Source organism: Ictalurus furcatus, chromosome 1, assembly GCF_023375685.1.
Source record: "Ictalurus furcatus strain D&B chromosome 1, Billie_1.0, whole genome shotgun sequence".
In the NCBI taxonomy this organism is placed as follows: domain Eukaryota; kingdom Metazoa; phylum Chordata; class Actinopteri; order Siluriformes; family Ictaluridae; genus Ictalurus; species Ictalurus furcatus.
This window is the reverse complement of record NC_071255.1, coordinates 103396-123287: the sequence shown is the minus strand read 5'-3', so window position 1 is coordinate 123287 and position 19892 is coordinate 103396. Positions and strand designations below refer to the sequence as shown.

The following is a 19892-nucleotide window of genomic DNA, read 5'->3' as shown; positions in this document are numbered from 1 at the left end:
GAGAATGACAAATCACCTGTTTACTGTGTGTGAGTGCTGATGTTTATTTCACTACAGAACAGAATGATGTGTTTTCCTCTGCAGGCTTTTTAACCCACAAACAGTGATTTATAAAATACTCAGATTTATAAAATATTCTGATTTATAAAATATTCTGATTTATAAAATACTCAGATTTATAAAATATTCTGATTTATAAAATACTCAGATTTATAAAATACTCAGATTTATAAAATACTCTGATTTATAAAATACTCTGATTTATAAAATATTCTGATTTATAAAATACTCTGATGTTCAAACAAGTTCACTTTATTAAAAACTTCTCAAACAGATCAGGAACAAAATGTCTTCACACTGAGATGAATTTACCTTGAAGTATGAATCTGGGAAAAAAAAACCCTTGAAATAAAGATTAAATTCTATGTCGTGTTTATTATTAAGGTTCCGAGGCGTTTATTATCGATTTATTGATGGTATTTAATTTGTGAGATGGCATTCGTGTGTGTGTGAGACAAAAACTGAGCAGGAACACCAATGACTAAGAGAAATTGAGAACATGCACCATGCTTTTGAGACTGTGTGTGTGTGTGTGTGTGTGTGTGTGTGTGTAAGAGTGGGTGGGGGGCGCTTCTTGTCAGTGTTGACTTGTCTTTACTGTACACATTGTTCAGAAGAATTTTGTTCATTTTTGGATGCTACAGTTTGTAGGTGTGTTCTTGGTTCTGCAAACCAAAAGAGAGAGAGAGAGAGAGAGTGTGTGTGTGTGTGTGTGTGTGTGTGTAAAATCAGCAACTAATTCTTGTGAATCCTACCATCTTCCGAAGGACAACGTGTTATAAATAAAAATATTCCGAGCTGCAGAGGCGGATAAAGACGTCTGTATTTTTCTGAAGTCTGAAACAGAAACTGTGAATTTGTGGTTTGTGCTTTTTAGTGAACAACGGGAACAACTTCATTCACTAAAATCCTTTTAATATTTTTAGCATCCGGTATTAAAACATTACATTTCTATACACTGGTGAGCAAAACACAGTAAAAATGTCACTGTGTAATGAAGTAGAAGTATGGTCCGCTCCAGCACAGACTCCGCTACGTTTCCATTCGTTTAGCTCGAGTTCATGTCGTCAATCAGCCGAGAATAAACGCATCCTGTTCTCATCGTGTGTAGTGTTGGGCCGTATAATAATATAATAATATTAATAATATTAATAATTTTCATATTCGAATATTAATGTCATGTCCTATTTCTAATACACATTTGTTTTTAAATGTCACTGATTTAATGTTATGTAATGTGATTTAAAACATTTCTTATTCATCATTCACATTTATTAGAATGATATTTTATTTACAATTGTAGTTCGTTGTTTTTTCCTTTACGGTTTTGTCATTTATTTTTGTAGTCTGTTAGAAGACGATATTGTGTATATTTTTGTCATTTTACCCTCCAGCTCTAATCATTTAATCATCACCACTTTGTAGCAAAATATTTGAGTTTATATAATAGAGTTGGTGTCTCTGGGCCACTGCTCCACTGCCTGATGATGTGGATTTTATATTTGAATAGATCACTTTTCTCCAAAGTGAATAACAGTTGAACAGATGAAGGAGACATTCAGGACTAGGAATCTTTACAAAAATCCAGATATAGATGTAGAGCTCTAATGAGAAGCCAGAGGTGACGGTGGTGAGGAAAACCTCCCTGAGACGACATGAGGAACCTCGAGAGGAACCAGACTCGAAAGGGAACCCGTCCTCATCTGGGTGACACCGGGTAGTGCGATTATAAATCATCACAGTGTGCAGGTGTAGCAGAGTAACGACGCACGGTACCGAGGGTGTGATGTTCAGTACGAGGGGGTTCATATTGTCATAACATAAACTTTCAGAAAATGTACAGTAACGAGTGTGTGTATGATTGGAGCGGTGCAGTGACTGATCAACTCTGTAGGCGCCCTTGCTCTCTAGTGCACTTCACTCCCTCATCATTCGTTCGGATTGTGTTTCGTTCACTTTGATCTTTCAGTTCATCAAAAGTCAAAAGAACGCATTTCAGAGACAGATAACGCTGCTTCCTCCCCTCTGTGTTTGTGTGTGTGTGTGTGTGTGTGTGTGTGTGTGTGTGTGTGTGAGAAAGAAAGAGAGTGAGTGTGAGCGGAGGGCAAGGGATTTTTGTTTTTCGGAAACTTTGTTGAAACAAGTCGATACGTTTGGAGCGAGGGAGGGGGGAGGGGTCCCGCTTTCTCCATCGAACACCACTCTCAGACGACAGGAAGGAGAAACAGACAGAGAGAGAGAGACACAAAGACAGAGAGAGAGAGTCCAGAAGATCCCCAAAAACTTTGAACGGAAGTGTTTGAACTTGGCAGAGTACGGGCGAGAGACTATAACTGACTGGAGAGAGGGAGAGAGAGAGGGAGAGAGAGAGGGAGGAAGCTGAAGAGGAGATGATGGCGATGACACACACTCCAGCGAGCCTCGAGTTCACAGCACCCCGCTTCTCCATGACAGGCAGAATGGTATGACCCATCCTCCCTGTGTGTGAAATGGTTCTGCTCACTGCTGTGTGTGTGTGTGTGTGTGTGTGTGTGTGTGTGTGTGTGTGTGTGTGAGTGTGAGAGAGAGAGAGAGAGTGAGAGAGAAAGAGCGTGAGCAAGGAGAGAACGAGTGTGGCAAAGCTAATAGCAGAATGGATGGCATTTTCTGTGTGTGTGTGTGTGTGTGTGTGTGTGTGTGTGTGTGTGTGTGTGTGTGTTTTGGAGCAGGTTATTCAGGTGTGTTGCTGTGTAGAGAAATTGTAGGATAGAGAGGAGCGGCTGGTTGCTAAGGGGAAGTAGCATAGTGGCAGTGGAAAGTTCCGGCTCAGGTGTATGTGTGTGGGTGGGGGGAGGGGGAAGGGAGGGTGAGGGGGGTTTAAATATCAAAACAAGGTGCATGCACTCCTGAGACAGAGAGAGAAAGACACACATACATCACTCACAGTGCATTATGAGTATTACAGACACACACTCCATGCTCTCAGCTGAGATACAAACCATTGAGTGTGTGTGTGAGTGAGTGAGTGTGTGTGTGAGAGACTGTGTGTGTGAGAGAGAGAGACTGTGTGTGTGTGTGAGACTGTGTGTGTGTATGACTGTGTGTTTGTGTGAGACTGTGTGTGTGTGTGTGTGTGAGAGACTGTGTGTGTGAGAGAGAGAGACTGTGTGTGTGTATGACTGTGTGTGTGTGTGTGTGTGTGTGTGTGTGTGTGTGTGTGAGAGAGAGAGACTGTGTGTGTGTGTGAGACTGTGTGTGTGTATGACTGTGTGTTTGTGTGAGACTGTGTGTGTGTGTGTGTGTGAGAGACTGTGTGTGTGAGAGAGAGAGACTGTGTGTGTGTATGACTGTGTGTGTGTGTGTGTGTGTGTGAGAGAGAGTGTGTGTGTGAGACTGTGTGTGTGTGTGAGAGACTGTGTGTGTGAGTGTGTGTGTGTGTGTGAGAGACTGTGTGTGTGAGAGAGAGAGAGACTGTGTGTGTGTGAGACTGTGTGTGTGTGAGAGACTGTGTGTGTGAGAGAGAGAGACTGTGTGTGTGAGAGAGAGAGACTGTGTGTGTGAGAGAGAGAGACTGTGTGTGTGAGAGAGAGAGACTGTGTGTGTGAGAGAGAGAGACTGTGTGTGTGAGAGACTGTGTGTGTGTATGATTGTGTGTGTGAGACTGTGTGTGTGTGAGACTGTGTGTGTGTGAGAGTGTGTGTGTGTGTGTGTGAGAGACTGTGTGTGTGAGAGACTGTGTGTGTGTGTGAGAGAGAGAGACTGTGTGTGTGTATGACTGTGTGTGTGTGTGAGAGTGTGTGTGTGTGTGTGTGAGAGTCTGTACTCTGTTGGTTCTGTCACTGATTTGTATATTTAGTGTTAAATTGTCCTCTGAATGTGTTTTTTCTCGGCTCTTGTTCACGTCTGTTTGAAAGGTTTCAGTGGAACTCCTCGTTCTTCACAGTTTTATATTTTCAGAAAGTGTCATGTGATGGTTTAGTGGCCAGGTGTGACGTTGCTGCTGCAGCAGGTGCAGGTTCTGCTGTAGACCCTGGGCACTGGGGGGCAGCAGAACCGGGGTTTCTGGGTAATTTCGTGTGGAGTTTATCTCTGCTTTTACACAGGTGTAATGAGACCTTGAGTCCAGATGTCACTGAAATACACGAATGATCAGTGAGGGATTGGAATGTTTACTTGTGTATTTAATTTCAGTTTAGATGTCATCAGGCTCACTTGATTTTTTTTTTGGATTTAAAAGTGCCTAATTGTTTTGAAAGTTCCAGCTTAGTGAAAAGGGGGAGGGCCGGGGACTATGGGAGTCTTTGATAACAATTCTAATGTGATCAGATTTTCAGTATATTTTCTTCGGGGGTTTTGTTAATGGATATTGGGGTCGGTGCACAGTGGCTTAGTGCTTAGCATTTTGGTTCGCATCGCCAGGGTTGGTGTTTGATTCCTACCTCCGCCCTGTGTGCACAGAGCTATGCATGTTCTCCCCCTGCTTCGAGGGGTTTCCTCTGGTTTCCTCCTCCCATCCAAAGACATAGGCTGTAGGCTGATTAGCACGCGAAAGTGTGTGTAGCATGTGAAAGTGTGTGTAGCACGCGAAAGTGTGTGTAGCATGTGAAAGTGTGTGCGAGTGTGCACACAGTGGCATGCGATGTCCAGTTGTGCCTCGCCCTGCGAGAGGCTTCAGACTCCCCGTGACTGTGTGTAGGATAAGCGGTACGGAAAATGGATGGATGGATGGATGGATATTGGGGTTAAGTGATTTAAATGGCTGATCCATATTTGTGGAATCCTCAGATAGTGTCAGTTATGTTTGTGTGTATTGTGTTTTTTTATTCTAAGTGTACAGTATGTTTATAAAGTCTTAATGTATCGCGTTAATTAAGGAATAAATGTTTTGTTTGGATCTGTGTTTATTATCCATCATGTTAGTGTCTTCTTCTCTCTCTCTTTCTCTCACTCACTCTCTTTCTCTCACTCACTCTCTCTTTGTCTCTCTCTCTCACTCTCTCTCTCTCTTTGTCTCGCTCACTCACTCTCTCTGTCTCTCTCTCTCACTCTCTCTCTTTGTCTCTCTCTCTCACTCTCACTCACTCTCTCTTTCTCACTCACTCTCTCTTTGTCTCTCTCTCTCTCACTGTCTCTCTCATTCTCTCTATCTCTCTCTTTCTCTCACTCTCTCTTTCTCACTCTTTCTCTCTCTCTCACTCACTCTCTCTTTGTCTCTCTCTCTCTCGTTCTCTCTCTCTCTCACTCACTCGCTCTTTGTCTCTCTCTCTCGTTTTCTCTCTCTCTTTCTCTCTCTTTGTCTCTCTCTCATTCTCTCGTTCTTTCTCTCTCTCTCTCTCTGTCACTCTCTCTCGCTCTCTCTCTCTCTCTCTCTCACGAACACTTTACCTAATTTGTGTAGTTTGGTGTGTATGTAGTTGTGTGTAATGTGCCACACTTTTGTGTGTGTGTGTTAAAGTCATTAAAGGGATTGTTTAGCAGAAAATATAGCATTCACACTAGGTATATTTACATTTCACCATTTTTGTCAATCTAAACGAATTCAATTTGATTCCGAAAGTAACGTTCATAAACATTTCAGTCCGTTTCAGATATTCGTTTCCATGTGTTTCCATTACGTATATTCTGAACAAAACTTTTGTGCGAGTGCAGAACATCTGTTGAACATCTGTTCACACCTAAAAGAGATAAGTGGAGAGAGAGAGCCACCGTGGACATGACACCAAATTCACTAATAAGTGTTTGTAACACTTTCCTTTGTTAGGTCAGGAATGAGGAGACGGGAGGCAGGCTTGGGACAACTCAAACAGATTCTTTACTTCTTTCTTTTTATTTACTTTCACTTTTCAGCAGTTTTATACAACGCATGCAGACACACACGGCTCGGTGCTGCTCAGATCTCTCGTCTCTCCCTCTTTATCCTTGCTGTCACTCAATGGGTTTTTCTCCTCTTATTTGTGCATCCTCGTTTCCTTTCCTCGCTTCCTTTCCTTGCATCTTAGCTCCACCCCCTTACAATGCAAGGGAAGGATGCGAGGATGAGATGTGAGGAGAGAGGAATTGAAGCAGGTTGAATGGAATATCCTCGCTCTCTCAAGTTAATGATGACCGCGCTCAGTGTATGACCTCACTGCGCTTCAGGGATCTGCTGTTAACAGAGCTGGGTGTAACTGTAATCAAATCACTTTTTCTGATAATGCATGTAACGCACTGCATTTTAAATTTATGTAATTTGATTACAGTTACTGATGTCAATAGAATGACGTTACTTTTGTTATTAAATTGAAAACAATATGAAGTAAAATGCATTTTTCAAATAAATCACATTTTGCAACAAAGGTTTTTTTCTTTAGCCCCGAGTAATTCTTCACTCGGCGCGGTTTGTCACGACGTAACTGAATGTCACGAATCGTGACGTGAGGAAGTTCAGACGGATGCAAGCGCAGGATAACAGTTTTAAGAGGGAGACAGGCAGACAAATCCAAAACGTAATCCAAAAACAGGCAAAAGGTCAGGCGATCGGCAATCAGTCATACACTAGGCAAAGCAGGAATCAAGGTCATGGTCACGGGATACAGGGTCGATAAACCAATCTGGGAGCGGATAACCCAACGTGAACTAAATCTAATGATTAACTCTAACAAGGACTTTAACATGGATCTAAACTATGACAAGGACTATGACTATGAACTACAATACAATCTATTCTAATCTAATCTAACTCAATATTCCGCATTGTGTGCTGGGAGGCGCGCAGTATATATGCGGACATGATCAGTGTCGTAAATGCTCACAGCTGAGGGCGATTGAGACACACGTGAAAATCCCAGCCAATGACGGAACAGGGAGGAGACATGACAGAAACATAAACAAACACACGTGTCCAAATGTCCAGGTGCTTGCGCATTCGCGCTTAGAGCATGCTGCTTCAAGGGGAAATCGTGACAGAACCCTCCCCAAGGGCACTCCTCCCGGAGTGCCATGAAACATCCATCTCCATTGGCGACCCCGGCCCACTGGGCAGAATGTCCCAAGCAGAGCCAGGAGACCGCACGGCGCTCTTGGCGAAACAAAAAAGCAGAGTGACGTACACGGCAGAGCAGGGAAGCAGAGCGACGTCCTCGTCAGAGCAGAAAAGCAGAGCGACGTCCTTGGCGGAGCATGAAAACAGAGCGACGTTCACAGCAGAGCAGGAAAGCATAGTGACGTCCGTGGCGGAACAGGAAAGCGGAGCGACGTCCCCGACGATACAGGAAGGCAGAGCGATGACCACAGCCGAGCAGGCAGGCCGAGCGAAGTCCTCGGGGGAGCAGGGAAACAGAGCGCTGTACTCAGCAGTGCAGGAAAGCGAAGCGAGGTCCCCTGCGAAGCCAGGGAGAGGAGCGTGGGTCTCCGCAAGGCCAGGGAGAGGAGCATGGGTCTCCGCGAAGCCAGGGAGAGGAGCGTGGGTCTCCGCGAGGCCAAAGGGAGGAACGAAGCTCTCCGCGAAGCAGGAGGGGGGAACAAAGTCCTCCGTGGAGCAGGAAGGGGGAGTGACACACGGCGCGCAGCAACGAAGAGGAACGACGTCTTCAGCGGAACATAGAGGCAGAGCGACGTTCTCTGCGAAGCAGGATGGCAGAGCAACGACCTCAGCCGAGCAGGAAGGCAGAGCGACGACCTCAGCCGAGCAGGAAGGCAGAGCGACGACCTTAGCCGAGCAGGGAAACGGAGCGCCGTACCCAGTGGTGCAGGAGTGCTGAGCGACGCTCTTGGCTGAACAGGAGTGCCGAGCAGCGTCCTCAGCAGAGCGGGCAGGCCGAACAAGATCCATTACAGGGGAGGGAGGGTGGGAGACGACCTCATACGGGGGCACTGAGGTCACCAGGTGAACCTCGGGCTTGAGCGGATCTTGGTCGGCCGTGTCGGTAGACTTGGGCTTGAGCGGAGCTTGGGCAGCTGGGTCAGTAGACCTGGGCTTGAACTGAGCTTGGTCGGCCGTGTCGATAGACTTGGGCATGGGCAGAACTTGGTCGGCCGTGTCGGCAGACTTTGGCGTGAGCGGAACTTGGTCGGCCGTGCCGGTAGACTCGGGCGTGGGCAGATCTTGGTCGGCCGTGTCTGTAGACTTGGGCGTGAGCAGAACTTGGTCGGCCGTGTTGGTAGACTCGGGCGTGGGCAGATCTTGGTCGGCCATGTCGGTAGACTTGGGCGTGAGCAGAACTTGGTCGGCTGTGTCGGTAGACTTGGGCGTGAGCAGAACTTGGTCGGTCGTGTCGGTAGACTTGGGCGTGGGCAGAACTTGGTCGGCCGGGTCGGCAGGCTTGGACATGAGCGGAACTTGGTCAGCTGGGTCAGTAGGCTTGGACATGAACGGAACTTGGTCAGCTGGGTCAGTAGACTTGGGCGTGAGCAGAGCTTGGTTGTCCGTGTTAACATACACTTGGTGGTTCATCCACTCATAATGCATGTGGAACGGCAGGTCAGCCTTGTTCGCCACATTGACTCCCTTCAACAGCTTATCCAGGTTGTAGCTCTGCCCTGGTTCTCCAAACTCCTTCAAAAAATAGGTCCATAAATTGCCTACTGTTCTCCAGTTCCCGGGATCTCATGGCTGCTAATCGCTGCGCCCAATTGCGAGCTGGGCCAAAAAACCGGGACACCATGAACCTTATCCATTGCCTCTCGCTGGGCTTAGTGTCCGTTAAACTAGAAAAATATATCTGGCAGTCAACCAGAAAATAGTCCGGGTAGCCAAAGAACCCATCAAACCGATCGGGAAGGTCCACGAAAGTCTCTTGTGGAAACTGTATCGAATCCAAGGCGGGGATGATTGGCATGGACTTCCGGGTTCTGCGTCCTCTCCGTTCTCCTGCTGCATCCATGTTGGGCGGAATATTCTGTCACGAATCGTGACGTGAGGAAGTTCAGACGGATGCAAGCGCAGGGTAACGGTTTTATTTAAGAGAGAGACAGGCAGACAAATCCAAAACGTGATCCAAAACGTAATCCAAAAACAGGCAAAAGGTCAGTTGATCGGCAATCAGTCATACACTAGGCAAAGCAGGAATCAAGGTCGTGGTCATGGGATACAGGGTCGATAAACCAAACGAGAAACATGAACTATGACAGGGAACTGGGAGCGGATAACCCAACGTGAACTAAATCTAATGATTAACTCTAACAAGGACTTTAACATGGATCTAAACTATGACAAGGACTATGACTATGAACTACAATACAATCTAATCTAATCTAACTCAATATTCCGCGTTGTGTGCTGGGAGGCGCGTGGTATATATGCGGACATGATCAGTGTCGTAAATGCTCACAGCTGAGGGCGATTCAGTCACACGTGAAAATCCCAGCCAATGACAGAACAGGGAGGAGACATGACAGAAACATAACAAACACACGTGTCCAAATGTCACTACTGTCAACAATGAAAAAGCAGGTGCTCGCGCTTAGAGCATGCTGCTTCAAGGGGAAATCGTGACACAACATCAGTAAAAAAAGAAGCCTGTAATTTTATACTCACGCCTTGTTTAAGATATAAAACGTCACTTAAAAAGTCATTTTTCAATCCGATTGAGAAAATAGTCAGATTAAAGCGTTTACAAGGCTAATTTTTTTCCTAGGTACTATGTGTACACAGATTCTTTCAGATCTACGCCACCCCTTTCAATCCGATCAAAACTTCATTGGGATTGACCTCAGTCGGATTGATCAAGGTGTTTACATGAAGGCTCTTCAATCCAGTTGAGCTAAAAATCTGATTAGTAACAGGTTATTTGGTTGCATGTAAACGTACCTAGTGTAAGACATGGCATGTGTTTAAAGTCTCCCAAAACTTCAGTGTGGTACTTCCTACTTCCTGCTAGGAGGCAGAGCATAGAGAGTGAAACATTACTGAAATACTGTACATCAGTGGTCACCAACCCTGTTCCTGAAGAAGTACAGTGGATATTAAAACTCTGCACACCCCTGTTAAAATATCCGGTTTAACAGGCCAATCACATTCAAACTCTTGTTAAATACTAATTAGTGTACACCTGCCATCAATTAATTTGACTGATTAACCTCAAATAAAGTCCAGCTGTTGGTAACATCCATCTGGAAAAGCCCTGGGCCTCAAAGAACTTACAAAGAGGAGAGGGTTAGAAAACAATTTCCAAGGCATTGGATGGATCACTGCAAAGACAATAATTAGCAAGTGGAGAAAATATGGCATGACAGTGACACTACTAAGAAACAGGATGTCCATCTAAAATAGATGAGAAGATCAGGAGAAAACTGGTCAGGGAAGCTGCTGAGAGACCTACAGCCTCATTACAAGAATTGCAGCAGTTTCTGGCAAGTACATGTGACAACAATCTCCCGAATTCTTCATATCTCTGGACTGTGGGGTAGGAGGACAGGACGGAAGCCTTTTTTAGCCAAAAAAAAAATACATCCAATCTTCCAAAACCATGTGGAATAATGTCTAATGATCTGATGAGACCAAAGTTGAACTTTTTTGGACATAATACCAAAAGACATGTTTGGGGAAACATGGGGTGGCAGCATCATATTTTGGGGCAGTTTTTTCTTCAGCTGGAATTGGAGCTTTAATCAGGGAATAATGAATAACTACAAATACCAGTCTATTCTGGCACAAAACTTTAAGGCTTCTGCTAAAACACTTAAGATGAAGAGGAATTTCACCTTTCAGCAAGACAACGACCCGCAGCAAACCTCCAGGTCCACCAAGGAACGGCTTCACCTAAACATGTTCAAGGATGTGGAATGGCCCAGCCAGAGTCCAGACCTAAATCCAGTCAAAGATCTGTGTGGTGACCTGAAGAGGGCAGTGTACAGGAGACGCCCCGCCCATCTGACAGAGTTAGAATGCTTTTGTAAGGAATAATGGCAAAATATTGCTAAATGAGGTTGCTCCAATCTGATTGACTCTTACCCAAGAAGATTTAATGCTGTGATAAAATCTAAAGGTGCTTAAGTTAAACTAAGTATTAGTTTAAGGGTGTGTACACTTATACAACCAGCTTATTGTATAAAAAAAATAAATAAAAAAAATTTAAAATAAAATTTCCCCTAAAATCATCCTTTTTTTTTTGCAGTTTAATTAATAGGTTAAAATTTCACAATAAAGGCAGAAAAGGTTCTGACATAATTTATCCTGATTTTAACAGGGGTGTGTAGACTTTTTATGTCCATTGTACCTGCCTGAAGACTTCAGCTCCAATCATAATCCTGACCACCTGACCATCTAATCACTGCCTTAAGAAGTTCTTGATCAACTAAAGCAGGTGTTAGATTTTGGTAGGAGATGAAACTTGCAGGAAGGTAGATCTCCAGGAAGAGGGATGGTGACCACTGGTGTAGATCATGGAAAAGAACCTTAGAAGAATCGATGCTGTGGAAAGATAAGGTCTCTCAGATGTAAAACTGTACTATTGAAAATGGTCTTGTTAAAATTCGATGCGTCTCAGTGTGTTAGCCGACCTGCATGTGGGGCAGCCGCTTTTCTAATCACAATATTAGTTGGCGAGCTTAACTAGCTTTCAGCAGTGAGGTGTTGCATTACTTTGTTTTAAACCAAGAGCAAGTAGAGCAGGTAGTATTAGCACGGTTTCGCTTTCCTGATGTACGTGTATTTTAAATCCATCAGGTTTTATAGCTGCTTTTTGTTAGAGGGAAAAAAATGAAGCAGACAGCTAGAGCAGGAAACTGATGGCTAATAGCAACAAAAACTGTTATATTATAATTTAATTAGTTATTCTGTGTACTAAGCAGGTGTCATTAGTGATGGATGTAGTGTTACTGTAGTTAAGCTACTTGGATGTAGCCTGTATTGTAGCTTTAGCTAAATTCATTAAGTGGAAGCTTTTTACAAATCAAATAATGCCCCTTCTTTAAATTCACTGTGGTCACCACTCAGATTGTTATAATCCTGTTTTATCTATTGGGCTCATGCTAACTCCAACCCACCTTTCAAGGAATTTAATGTTATTTAATGAACACTGTAGTGTTGTAAATGTGTGTTCTAAGTTAACCCTAACCATCATCCAACATCAGCATCATATTCAAACTACAGGGTGTCCCAGGAGTCTCCATACATAGGGGAAATGAACACTTTTTTTTTTTTTTTTTTTTTTTTTTTTTTTTAGCAAAATGTATATTTATTTACGAAAAATCCTCTATATGATTGCCATTTCTTAGTGAACACACATGAAGTCATTTCTCCAAACTTTGGCTCCCAGTTTGGAAACAGTGTGTGTGTATGTTGTGCTTGCCATGTTTCCTGTTAAAGTCCATTACAACCTTGTGACAGGTTCCCGGTCCAGCCATGAGAATGATTTCGATATTTTTTTCTTTTGGCAAAGATCTTTTGGCAATTTTAAAGTCTATCTGAAATATTTGATATAAACTACTTTTACTAAAAAGTGTTCATTTCCCCCTATGTATGGAGACTTTTGGGACACCCTGTAGTAAACAGAACTTTATTAGCTACGCTTTTTTAACTGTTGTGTTGTGTGTTCTGAAAAGTGTGTGCACTGTGTCCCCTGTGCCTGCAGGTGGCGATGTCTCCTGGAGAGGACGGTCTGATCGGAATCCCATTCCCTGAGCACAGCAATGAGCTGTTGTCCCGCCTCAATGCTCAGCGCCGCTCCGGCCTGCTCTGTGACCTCACACTGACCTCCCGTGGTGCCCGCTACCCCACACACCGCGCTGTCATGGCGGCCGTCAGCCTGTATTTCCGCCGGCTGTTTGGGGCGGAGGACGTGGGCGAGGCTGGTGAGGTGAGTGAGGGCTGCAGCGTGTGCCAGCTGGACTGTGTGTCCCCAGACGCTCTGGATGCTCTGCTAGAGTTCGCCTATACAGCTACGTTAACCATCCGCTCATCTGGCATGCGCGAGGTCCTCGAGGGGGCGCAGCTACTCGGCATCCAGTGCGTGGCTGATGCCTGCCGCCACATCTTGGGCGAGGTGGGGGAGAGTGGTGAGCTGGGTGGGGAAGGTGACGAACCGGGTAGGGGGGGTGAGTTGGGTGTGACCTACAAGGAAAAAAGAAATCAGTTTGAGAACAACCAAAAGACACCATCACGCAGAAAACAAGACCGTCGCAACGTAGAGAAGGCAGCGTCACCTGTACGTCTGGCGTGGAACACACAATCCCAGGAGGACAAGCCCAAATGTGAAGTTCCACCCACCCCTGAGCACAAACCCCACCCACCACAGAATGGAGCTTCAAAAAGTGCTCAGCAGTTGGGGCTCATGAATGGAGGAGCACACTGGCATCCACAGCCAGCTAAAGAGGAGGAGGAGGAGTCAAAACCCGAGGGGCTCACACCTCCTCTGAACCACACCCCCTCTCAGGCTGAAACAGCAGTGGGTGGAGCAGTAGAGGGTGTAGCCAGGAAGAGGAAGTCTCAGGCTCCTCAGCAGTGTCCCGTCTGCCAGAAGATCATCCATGGAGCAGGAAAGCTTCCACGTCACATGAGGACACACACGGGCGAGAAACCGTTCCAGTGTATGACCTGCGGCGTGCGCTTCACACGGTGCGACCTTTCACCTTTCTCTTTATGTTAACTTGCATTAGCATTTATTTTAACTGTTCATTTTATGTCAGATTTTTTAGAAAGAAAATGGCAGGTTCTGGGGCGCACGGTGGCTTAGTGGTTAGCACGTTCACCTCACACCTCCAGTGTTGGGGGTTAGATTCCCACCATGGGCCTGTGTGTGTGGAGTTTGCATGTTCTCCCCATGCTGCGGGGGTTTCCTCCGGGTACTCCAGTTTCCTCCCCCAGTCCAAAGACATGCATGGTAGGCTGAAAGTGTCCGTAGTGTATGAATGGGTGTGTGAGTGTGTGTGTGATTGTGCCCTGCGATGGATTGGCACCCTGTCCAGGGTGTACCCTGCCTTGTGCCCGATGCTCCCTGGGATAGGCTCCAGGTTCCCCGTGACCCTGAAAAGGATAAGCGGTATAGAAGATGGATGGATGGCAGGTTCTGTAGCTAGCTAACCACATGCTAGATAACAGATGAATTACCTTTTAGCATATTAGCTAGTGCTACATAAATCACAATGAAACATAGTATAAAGTTTTAGCTAAAAGAACACTAACAAGTAGTGAATTTGAGATGGAGCATTAAAGAGGACGATGTTCTGGTTAAACACAAAACATGACTTCATCCTGAATGCTAGAATTTCAGCTATTTTGGATCTGTCCATTGACTGAGAGCGCTGTTCCATATGCCCACCAGTAATTAGCTGATTAGCGAATGGTAAGGGTGTAACCCTAGCCTTTGGGCTGTGGTGATGAATTTTCTACACAGCTGTTAGAGCAGGTGGTATGTATCTGACTCCACACATGTGTGTGTCCTGTTTCCTTCACAGGAACGATAAGCTGAAGATCCACATGCGGAAGCACACGGGCGAGCGGCCGTACTCCTGCCCCAGCTGCCCCGCCCGCTTCCTGCACTCCTATGACCTGAAGAACCACCTGTCCCTGCACAGCGGGGTGCGGCCCTTTGAGTGTCCGCTCTGCCACAAAGCCTTCGCCCGTGAGGACCACCTGCAGCGCCACCGCAAGGGCCTTGCCTGCCTTGAGCTTCGCCCACGTCTGGAGCTCCGCCCACGCCGCACTCGCCACACCGCCTCTCCTCACTCTCCACTGTCGCCAGCATCATTATCTCCAAAATCCTCATCATCCACTGCACCACACTTCCTATTCCGGCAGGAAATGGAGAACCAAGGCGCTCCATCAAATGGGCCATTGATTCCTGGAGGCGTGGCATATCACAGAATCCTCCAGTGGAGGGTGATGGAAGAGAGAGGAGACACAGGATGGAGGGAGGATGAGGAGGAGTCTTAGTGTGTGTGTGTGTGTGTGTGTGTGTGTGTGTGTGTGAGAGAGAGAGAGGGAGAGAGACTATGCCGCTAATGAAAGACCAACTTAATGTAAAAATAATCAAAAAATTACAAAAAGGAATCTGAATCGGAGAAACGGGTTCTTATTTTCTTTCCTTTCGTGTTGTTTTTATAAAAGGAGCTTAATTTTGTTTTCGTGTGTGTAACGCTGGAACGTCGGGGCTTTGATCTCAGTGCGCTTTGTGTTCAACTTTAATCTTTAATCACAGAAATGAATAATAAATGATAGATTTATGTTGTTAATATATTCAGGGTGATGAAATATAAAATTAAATAATACTGGGAGTTTAGTGTGTGTGTGTGTGTGTGTGTGTGTGTGTGTGTTTTATGGCGTTTAAACAGTACTTTTTTTAATTTAAATCTAAAGTATCTTTCTACGATTCTGTTTAAACGTCATGGAAAGTGGTTTATTAGTGACACCTGGTGGTGGAGCAGAGAACTGCACTTCCCCAGCATTCCCCGCCAATTAGTTTCCTTAGCAACTCTATAGCTTCAACTTCGCAACCAACAGGGCTTATATTGAAACCTCCTAGAAACACCATAGCAACCACCTGGGACCCCTAGCAACCAGCTGGCACAGCATAGCAACTTTTAAACATTTTAATGCTTTAACACAGCCTTTAGCTTTTTAACCTTTACTTCCTTAACTGTTCATAGCAACCAAGTAACAACACCCTAACAACCAACTTAGTTAGCATAGAAATTTAGGATAAAACAACAATCTAACCTTTACATATAATTTTTTTTTTTACTTTTTAACGTTTACGTGCTTAACTATTTAGCCTTTACTCGTTTAACACCTTTAGCATGTTTAGCAGGATCTGTCAAGTCAACGCTTAAAGTTCATTCACAAACTTTAGCCGTCTAGTTAATTTTTAAATTACTATTCCTTTGCACTTGCTAACTTTCTAGCATAAAATCTTAACACCTAATAAAATCTAGTAGAATTACCTGTGATGTAGCTGATGTGATTCCACAAAGGTTCAGTATTTTTAAACTATACACACATTACTGACGTTAGCTTGTGAACAATATGCTAGCTAGCTTCCATGATACCGATCCCATGTTCTAATTAGCTTTGCTCACCAATAAAAGAATACTACTAATAAGCATAATACAATAACTATATGAAACCAAATAAACTAGCTTGCTGAGTGACAGAGTATGCTAGTTAGCTAGCAGAATAACAATAAAATTATATTAATCATGTTGACAAACAACAAAAAACATGCTTGTCAAATGTTTTAACTTGAATTGATCTAATAAAGTAAAGGCGTGGCCCTTAAAATGTCCAAGGGGACTGAACCATGGATGAGGGAAAGTGTTAATAACAGCTTTTCTTATCAGCTAGCATGCTAATTACATGGTGATACTAAAGCAAGGATGGAATAGGGAGAGGGGACGTGTTAAAAACAGGATTGGAACAGGGCCCAATTCCTGAATGAGTTTAGCACTTAAACAGATAAATCTCTGGACCTTGTCATTATTATTATTATTTTAAATTATTCTTATTCTTCGTGCCACTTCCTCGGTAGATAAATATAAACTGTAGAGCCTTCTGTGGGTTTATTTATTAGTTAAATATTTAATATTTCTTTAATGTTCTCTTTAAAACACACACACACTTTGTGTGTGTATCTTTGTGGTTTGTGATGCCACAGTGATGAGGGAAGGGCTGTAGTCCAGCAGGGGGCGTCGCGCTCTCACACTCTAGCATTCACGTGTTTTACTACTTATATCTGTTTGTGCTCTTACGTTGAAGCTGCGTCTCAAGTCATGTATCCATAGTGCACTAGCCTTAATTAGCACAGTAGTGTGTTCACACTGGGAGACTCTGCATCAGAAATCGCCTACTGTGACAGCACCTTCTGCATTCAGTTCAGTACCTTCTGCATTCGGTTCAGTACCTTCTGCATTCGGTTCAGTAGCTACTGCATTTGTTTCAGTAGCTACTGCATTCGGTTCAGTACCTACTGCTCGGCCATTGATACAGTACGTCCTGGTCAGTATATGACGTATGTAGTATGAATACAATCTGGACGTACTTTAGTCACCATGTTGGCCATGTGCCAGAGAGCGACGTGCTGCATTCCACCATTTTTGATTCTGACAGCTCTTCGTCGCCAGTCCTGTTGCATCATGGAATAGCGCAGTGTCCCATGGTTCCATACTGTAGAATTGAGGCGGAAGCAGTGGGTCATCCGGATATTTCTCACCTACTGATGTACTGTATAGTAGGGATGTAGGGATATTCAGGCGCAGCCTCAGTGAGATGCAGTGCCCTATTAACACTGTGATAAAGCACTTTTTCTATATGGAGCAGATGGAAACTGGCCAATCAGAACAAGAGCTTACAACAGGAACCAATGACCGAATAAGGGCGTGGCAATGTGTGGAACACCACAGGGGTCAGAACGCTTTAATTTCTTCTTTAAGCACAAATTTAATAAACTTGTCAATGAGGAGCGTCGCTGTTCTTCTAAATGAACATTCAATATTGCAGATGCTTCTTTTACTTCCTGCTGCAGAGTTGATATGGAAATGGAACTGTTGGAGGCGGAGCTTGCTGTTCTGAACGCCACTGATTATATGCAGTCTCTGCAAAAGAGCAACCCTCTTACCTACCATTTTAGTCGTTGCTCAAGTTTTTGGTTCTGGAAATGTTTGGTTCTTCAGAATAAACTGAATAACTGAATCAGTCATGTGTGTTTTAAAGAAAGGTTTAAGAGCTGTGTGAGTAAAACTGCCTTCAATTTCTCAGGAATTATAAAGCAATGCACTGAAATGCGTATGTAAATGAGAATGCAAATGAATATGCAAATGAGTGGTGGATATTATTAACCCTTGTTTATTTTTGTGGAATACAGATGATGATGATCTATTTCAAATTCCTAAATAAATTATTAGAGAATTTTATATTATATAGAATTATAGTTTATTACACAGAACTGGGTGTTTATGAGGGAATTAACAGATATCTTGATCACTGTTAATAAACAGAAATAATTACGTGCTGTATATTTCTCTGGTGTAAACATACAAGGTCAATAAATAGAGAATATTCTAGTAGAATCTCTTATGAGTGTTGTGGGTTATTTATGCACCAGTCATGTTAACAGTCCCCAATTATTTACATTTAAGCTGTTTGACAGATGCTTTTATCCAAAGTGAGCTGAGCAGATGAGAGTTAGGGGTCATTTATATAAAGACACTTTTGAGAATCTTTAAAAACACACACACACTCACTGAGACAGCACTGAGACTATTAAAGAAAATATTATTATGCCTATGCAAATATAATATAATAAAATATAAATTTATATTAGTATTATTATTATTCAAATTTTCTTCTTGTTACTTATTATTATTATTATTATTATTATTATTATTATTAATATTTTATATGGTTTGTGGGGAATGGTCACAGACATATAAATGCATAGACACTTCTTTGGCCCGTTGCTGCAATATGACAACGTTTACATTTCTCAAAGGATTTCAATGGTTTATGATCTACGTGGAGTACAAAAAAGTTCTGTCTCCAGTCACGTACAATCTCGCTAGTTAAACTTGGAAAATTATTCATTGTCATGAGGAATTGTGAAAACTCACACCTGCCAAGCGTAGGTTTGGCTTATTTTTCCTGGTTAATAAATGCTGAGACATCCTTAATGTAATATAATATAATAAGAATGTAGTAAGTTTTTTCATTGTGGAAATGGCTTTTCTGTCTACATCCCCATCAATTTTAGCTTTTCTTGTGCTCCAGGTCAGAAAACAGCTCCTTCACTTTGAAATACTGGAAAAAATCTTTAAGTGCTAATAATTGACCATCATTGAGAAAATGGAACAAAATAGGCAAATACACATCAAATAGTGAGACACTGGCAGTCAGTCTGCTTTAAATATTTTATTAGCAATAAAAGGATACAGATATCTTCCAAAACAGACAATTACAAAGATAATTATAAGATCATCTTTTATGGATCCGGTAAAACATTTATGTGATGATTATGATAATAATAATAATAATAATAATAATAATAATAATAATAAACAAGCCATGATTTGATGACAAGCTTTTAAATGATTATAGCCTCTCTATACAGCTACAGTTTGGAGATGAGTGGGGAAACGAAGACAGGTGTTTTAGCTCCATCCTGGTAGTCTGACCTGAAGGCTTGAAGCGTTTACTGCACAACATGGAGGACTCACTTGTGGAAAAACCTTCCCTTCTTACAACTCCTTCCCTCTGAATCCTCCTCCTCCTCCTCTCTCTCTCTCTCTCTCTCTCTCTATCACTCTCTCTGAGAAAACTTCAAAGTGTGAGAAAAGTTCACTAACTAATTACAGTAAACTTCACAAAATATCAGTCGCTCAGCTGAAACGAGGAGCTTGTCATAAAAGTGGGTTTGGAGAAAAACGGCAGTATGGATGAAAATCTCGACTACGGGTAAATTAGTTTATAATATAAATATAATATAAACTGAGACTTGTTACTGTAGATTATAAATATAATATAAACTGAGACTTGTTACTGTTGCCCGAACCAATATGGCGGCGAAGTTGACGTGACAGGTATCTATGGGGAATGGCATTTGAGCGTCATGCACCGGAAGTGGAAGTAGAACCGGATGTGTATGAGCGGCGTCACTGTGTTTTGGTAGTGGTGGTGGTGTTTTTTTATTGCAGAGGAATTGAATTAAACTTACAGATTGATGTCGTTTGGTGAAACTCAGAACAGCGGGTGAGTTTATTATTCACTCACTTTAATAACCGCGGGATATAAACCTGTCTGCACAGTAATGGCGGATTAGCCCGAGCGGCTAACACTGCTGTCCTAGCTTATCCTAGCCTGTGAGATAGTGACGCTGATGTACAACATATTCACTCATTATAACTTTAAAATAATAAATAGATATTATCCATAACTGATATAATGGTTT

The 19892-nt window shown here is 43.3% G+C and overlaps 2 protein-coding genes across 15 annotated transcripts in view; both read left to right on the top strand.

The window, feature by feature from the left end:
* The window catches only part of zbtb7b (zinc finger and BTB domain containing 7B), a 31813-nt gene extending 13795 nt beyond the window's left edge, over window positions 1-18018 (top strand). For 2 of the 4 annotated variants that reach the window (XM_053638902.1, XM_053638998.1), the window contains exons 2-3: window positions 12591-13573; window positions 14413-18018. In XM_053638902.1, coding sequence (XP_053494877.1) covers window positions 12591-13573; window positions 14413-14890 — 1461 coding nt within the window. In that variant the 3' untranslated portion in view covers window positions 14891-18018. Of the gene's footprint in view, window positions 1-2186; window positions 2523-10206; window positions 11444-12590; window positions 13574-14412 lie in introns of those variants that run through there. The other 2 variants (XM_053638975.1, XM_053639064.1) reach the window with 2 other exon arrangements.
* A 1388-nt stretch (window positions 18019-19406) lies between these two features.
* The window catches only part of khdc4 (KH domain containing 4, pre-mRNA splicing factor), a 33149-nt gene continuing 32663 nt past the window's right edge, over window positions 19407-19892 (top strand). For 8 of the 11 annotated variants that reach the window (XM_053638487.1, XM_053638410.1, XM_053638332.1 and 5 more), the window contains exon 1: window positions 19412-19693. In XM_053638487.1, coding sequence (XP_053494462.1) covers window positions 19665-19693 — 29 coding nt within the window. In that variant the 5' untranslated portion in view covers window positions 19412-19664. Of the gene's footprint in view, window positions 19694-19892 lie in introns of all 11 variants that reach the window. The other 3 variants (XM_053638797.1, XM_053638724.1, XM_053638647.1) reach the window with 2 other exon arrangements.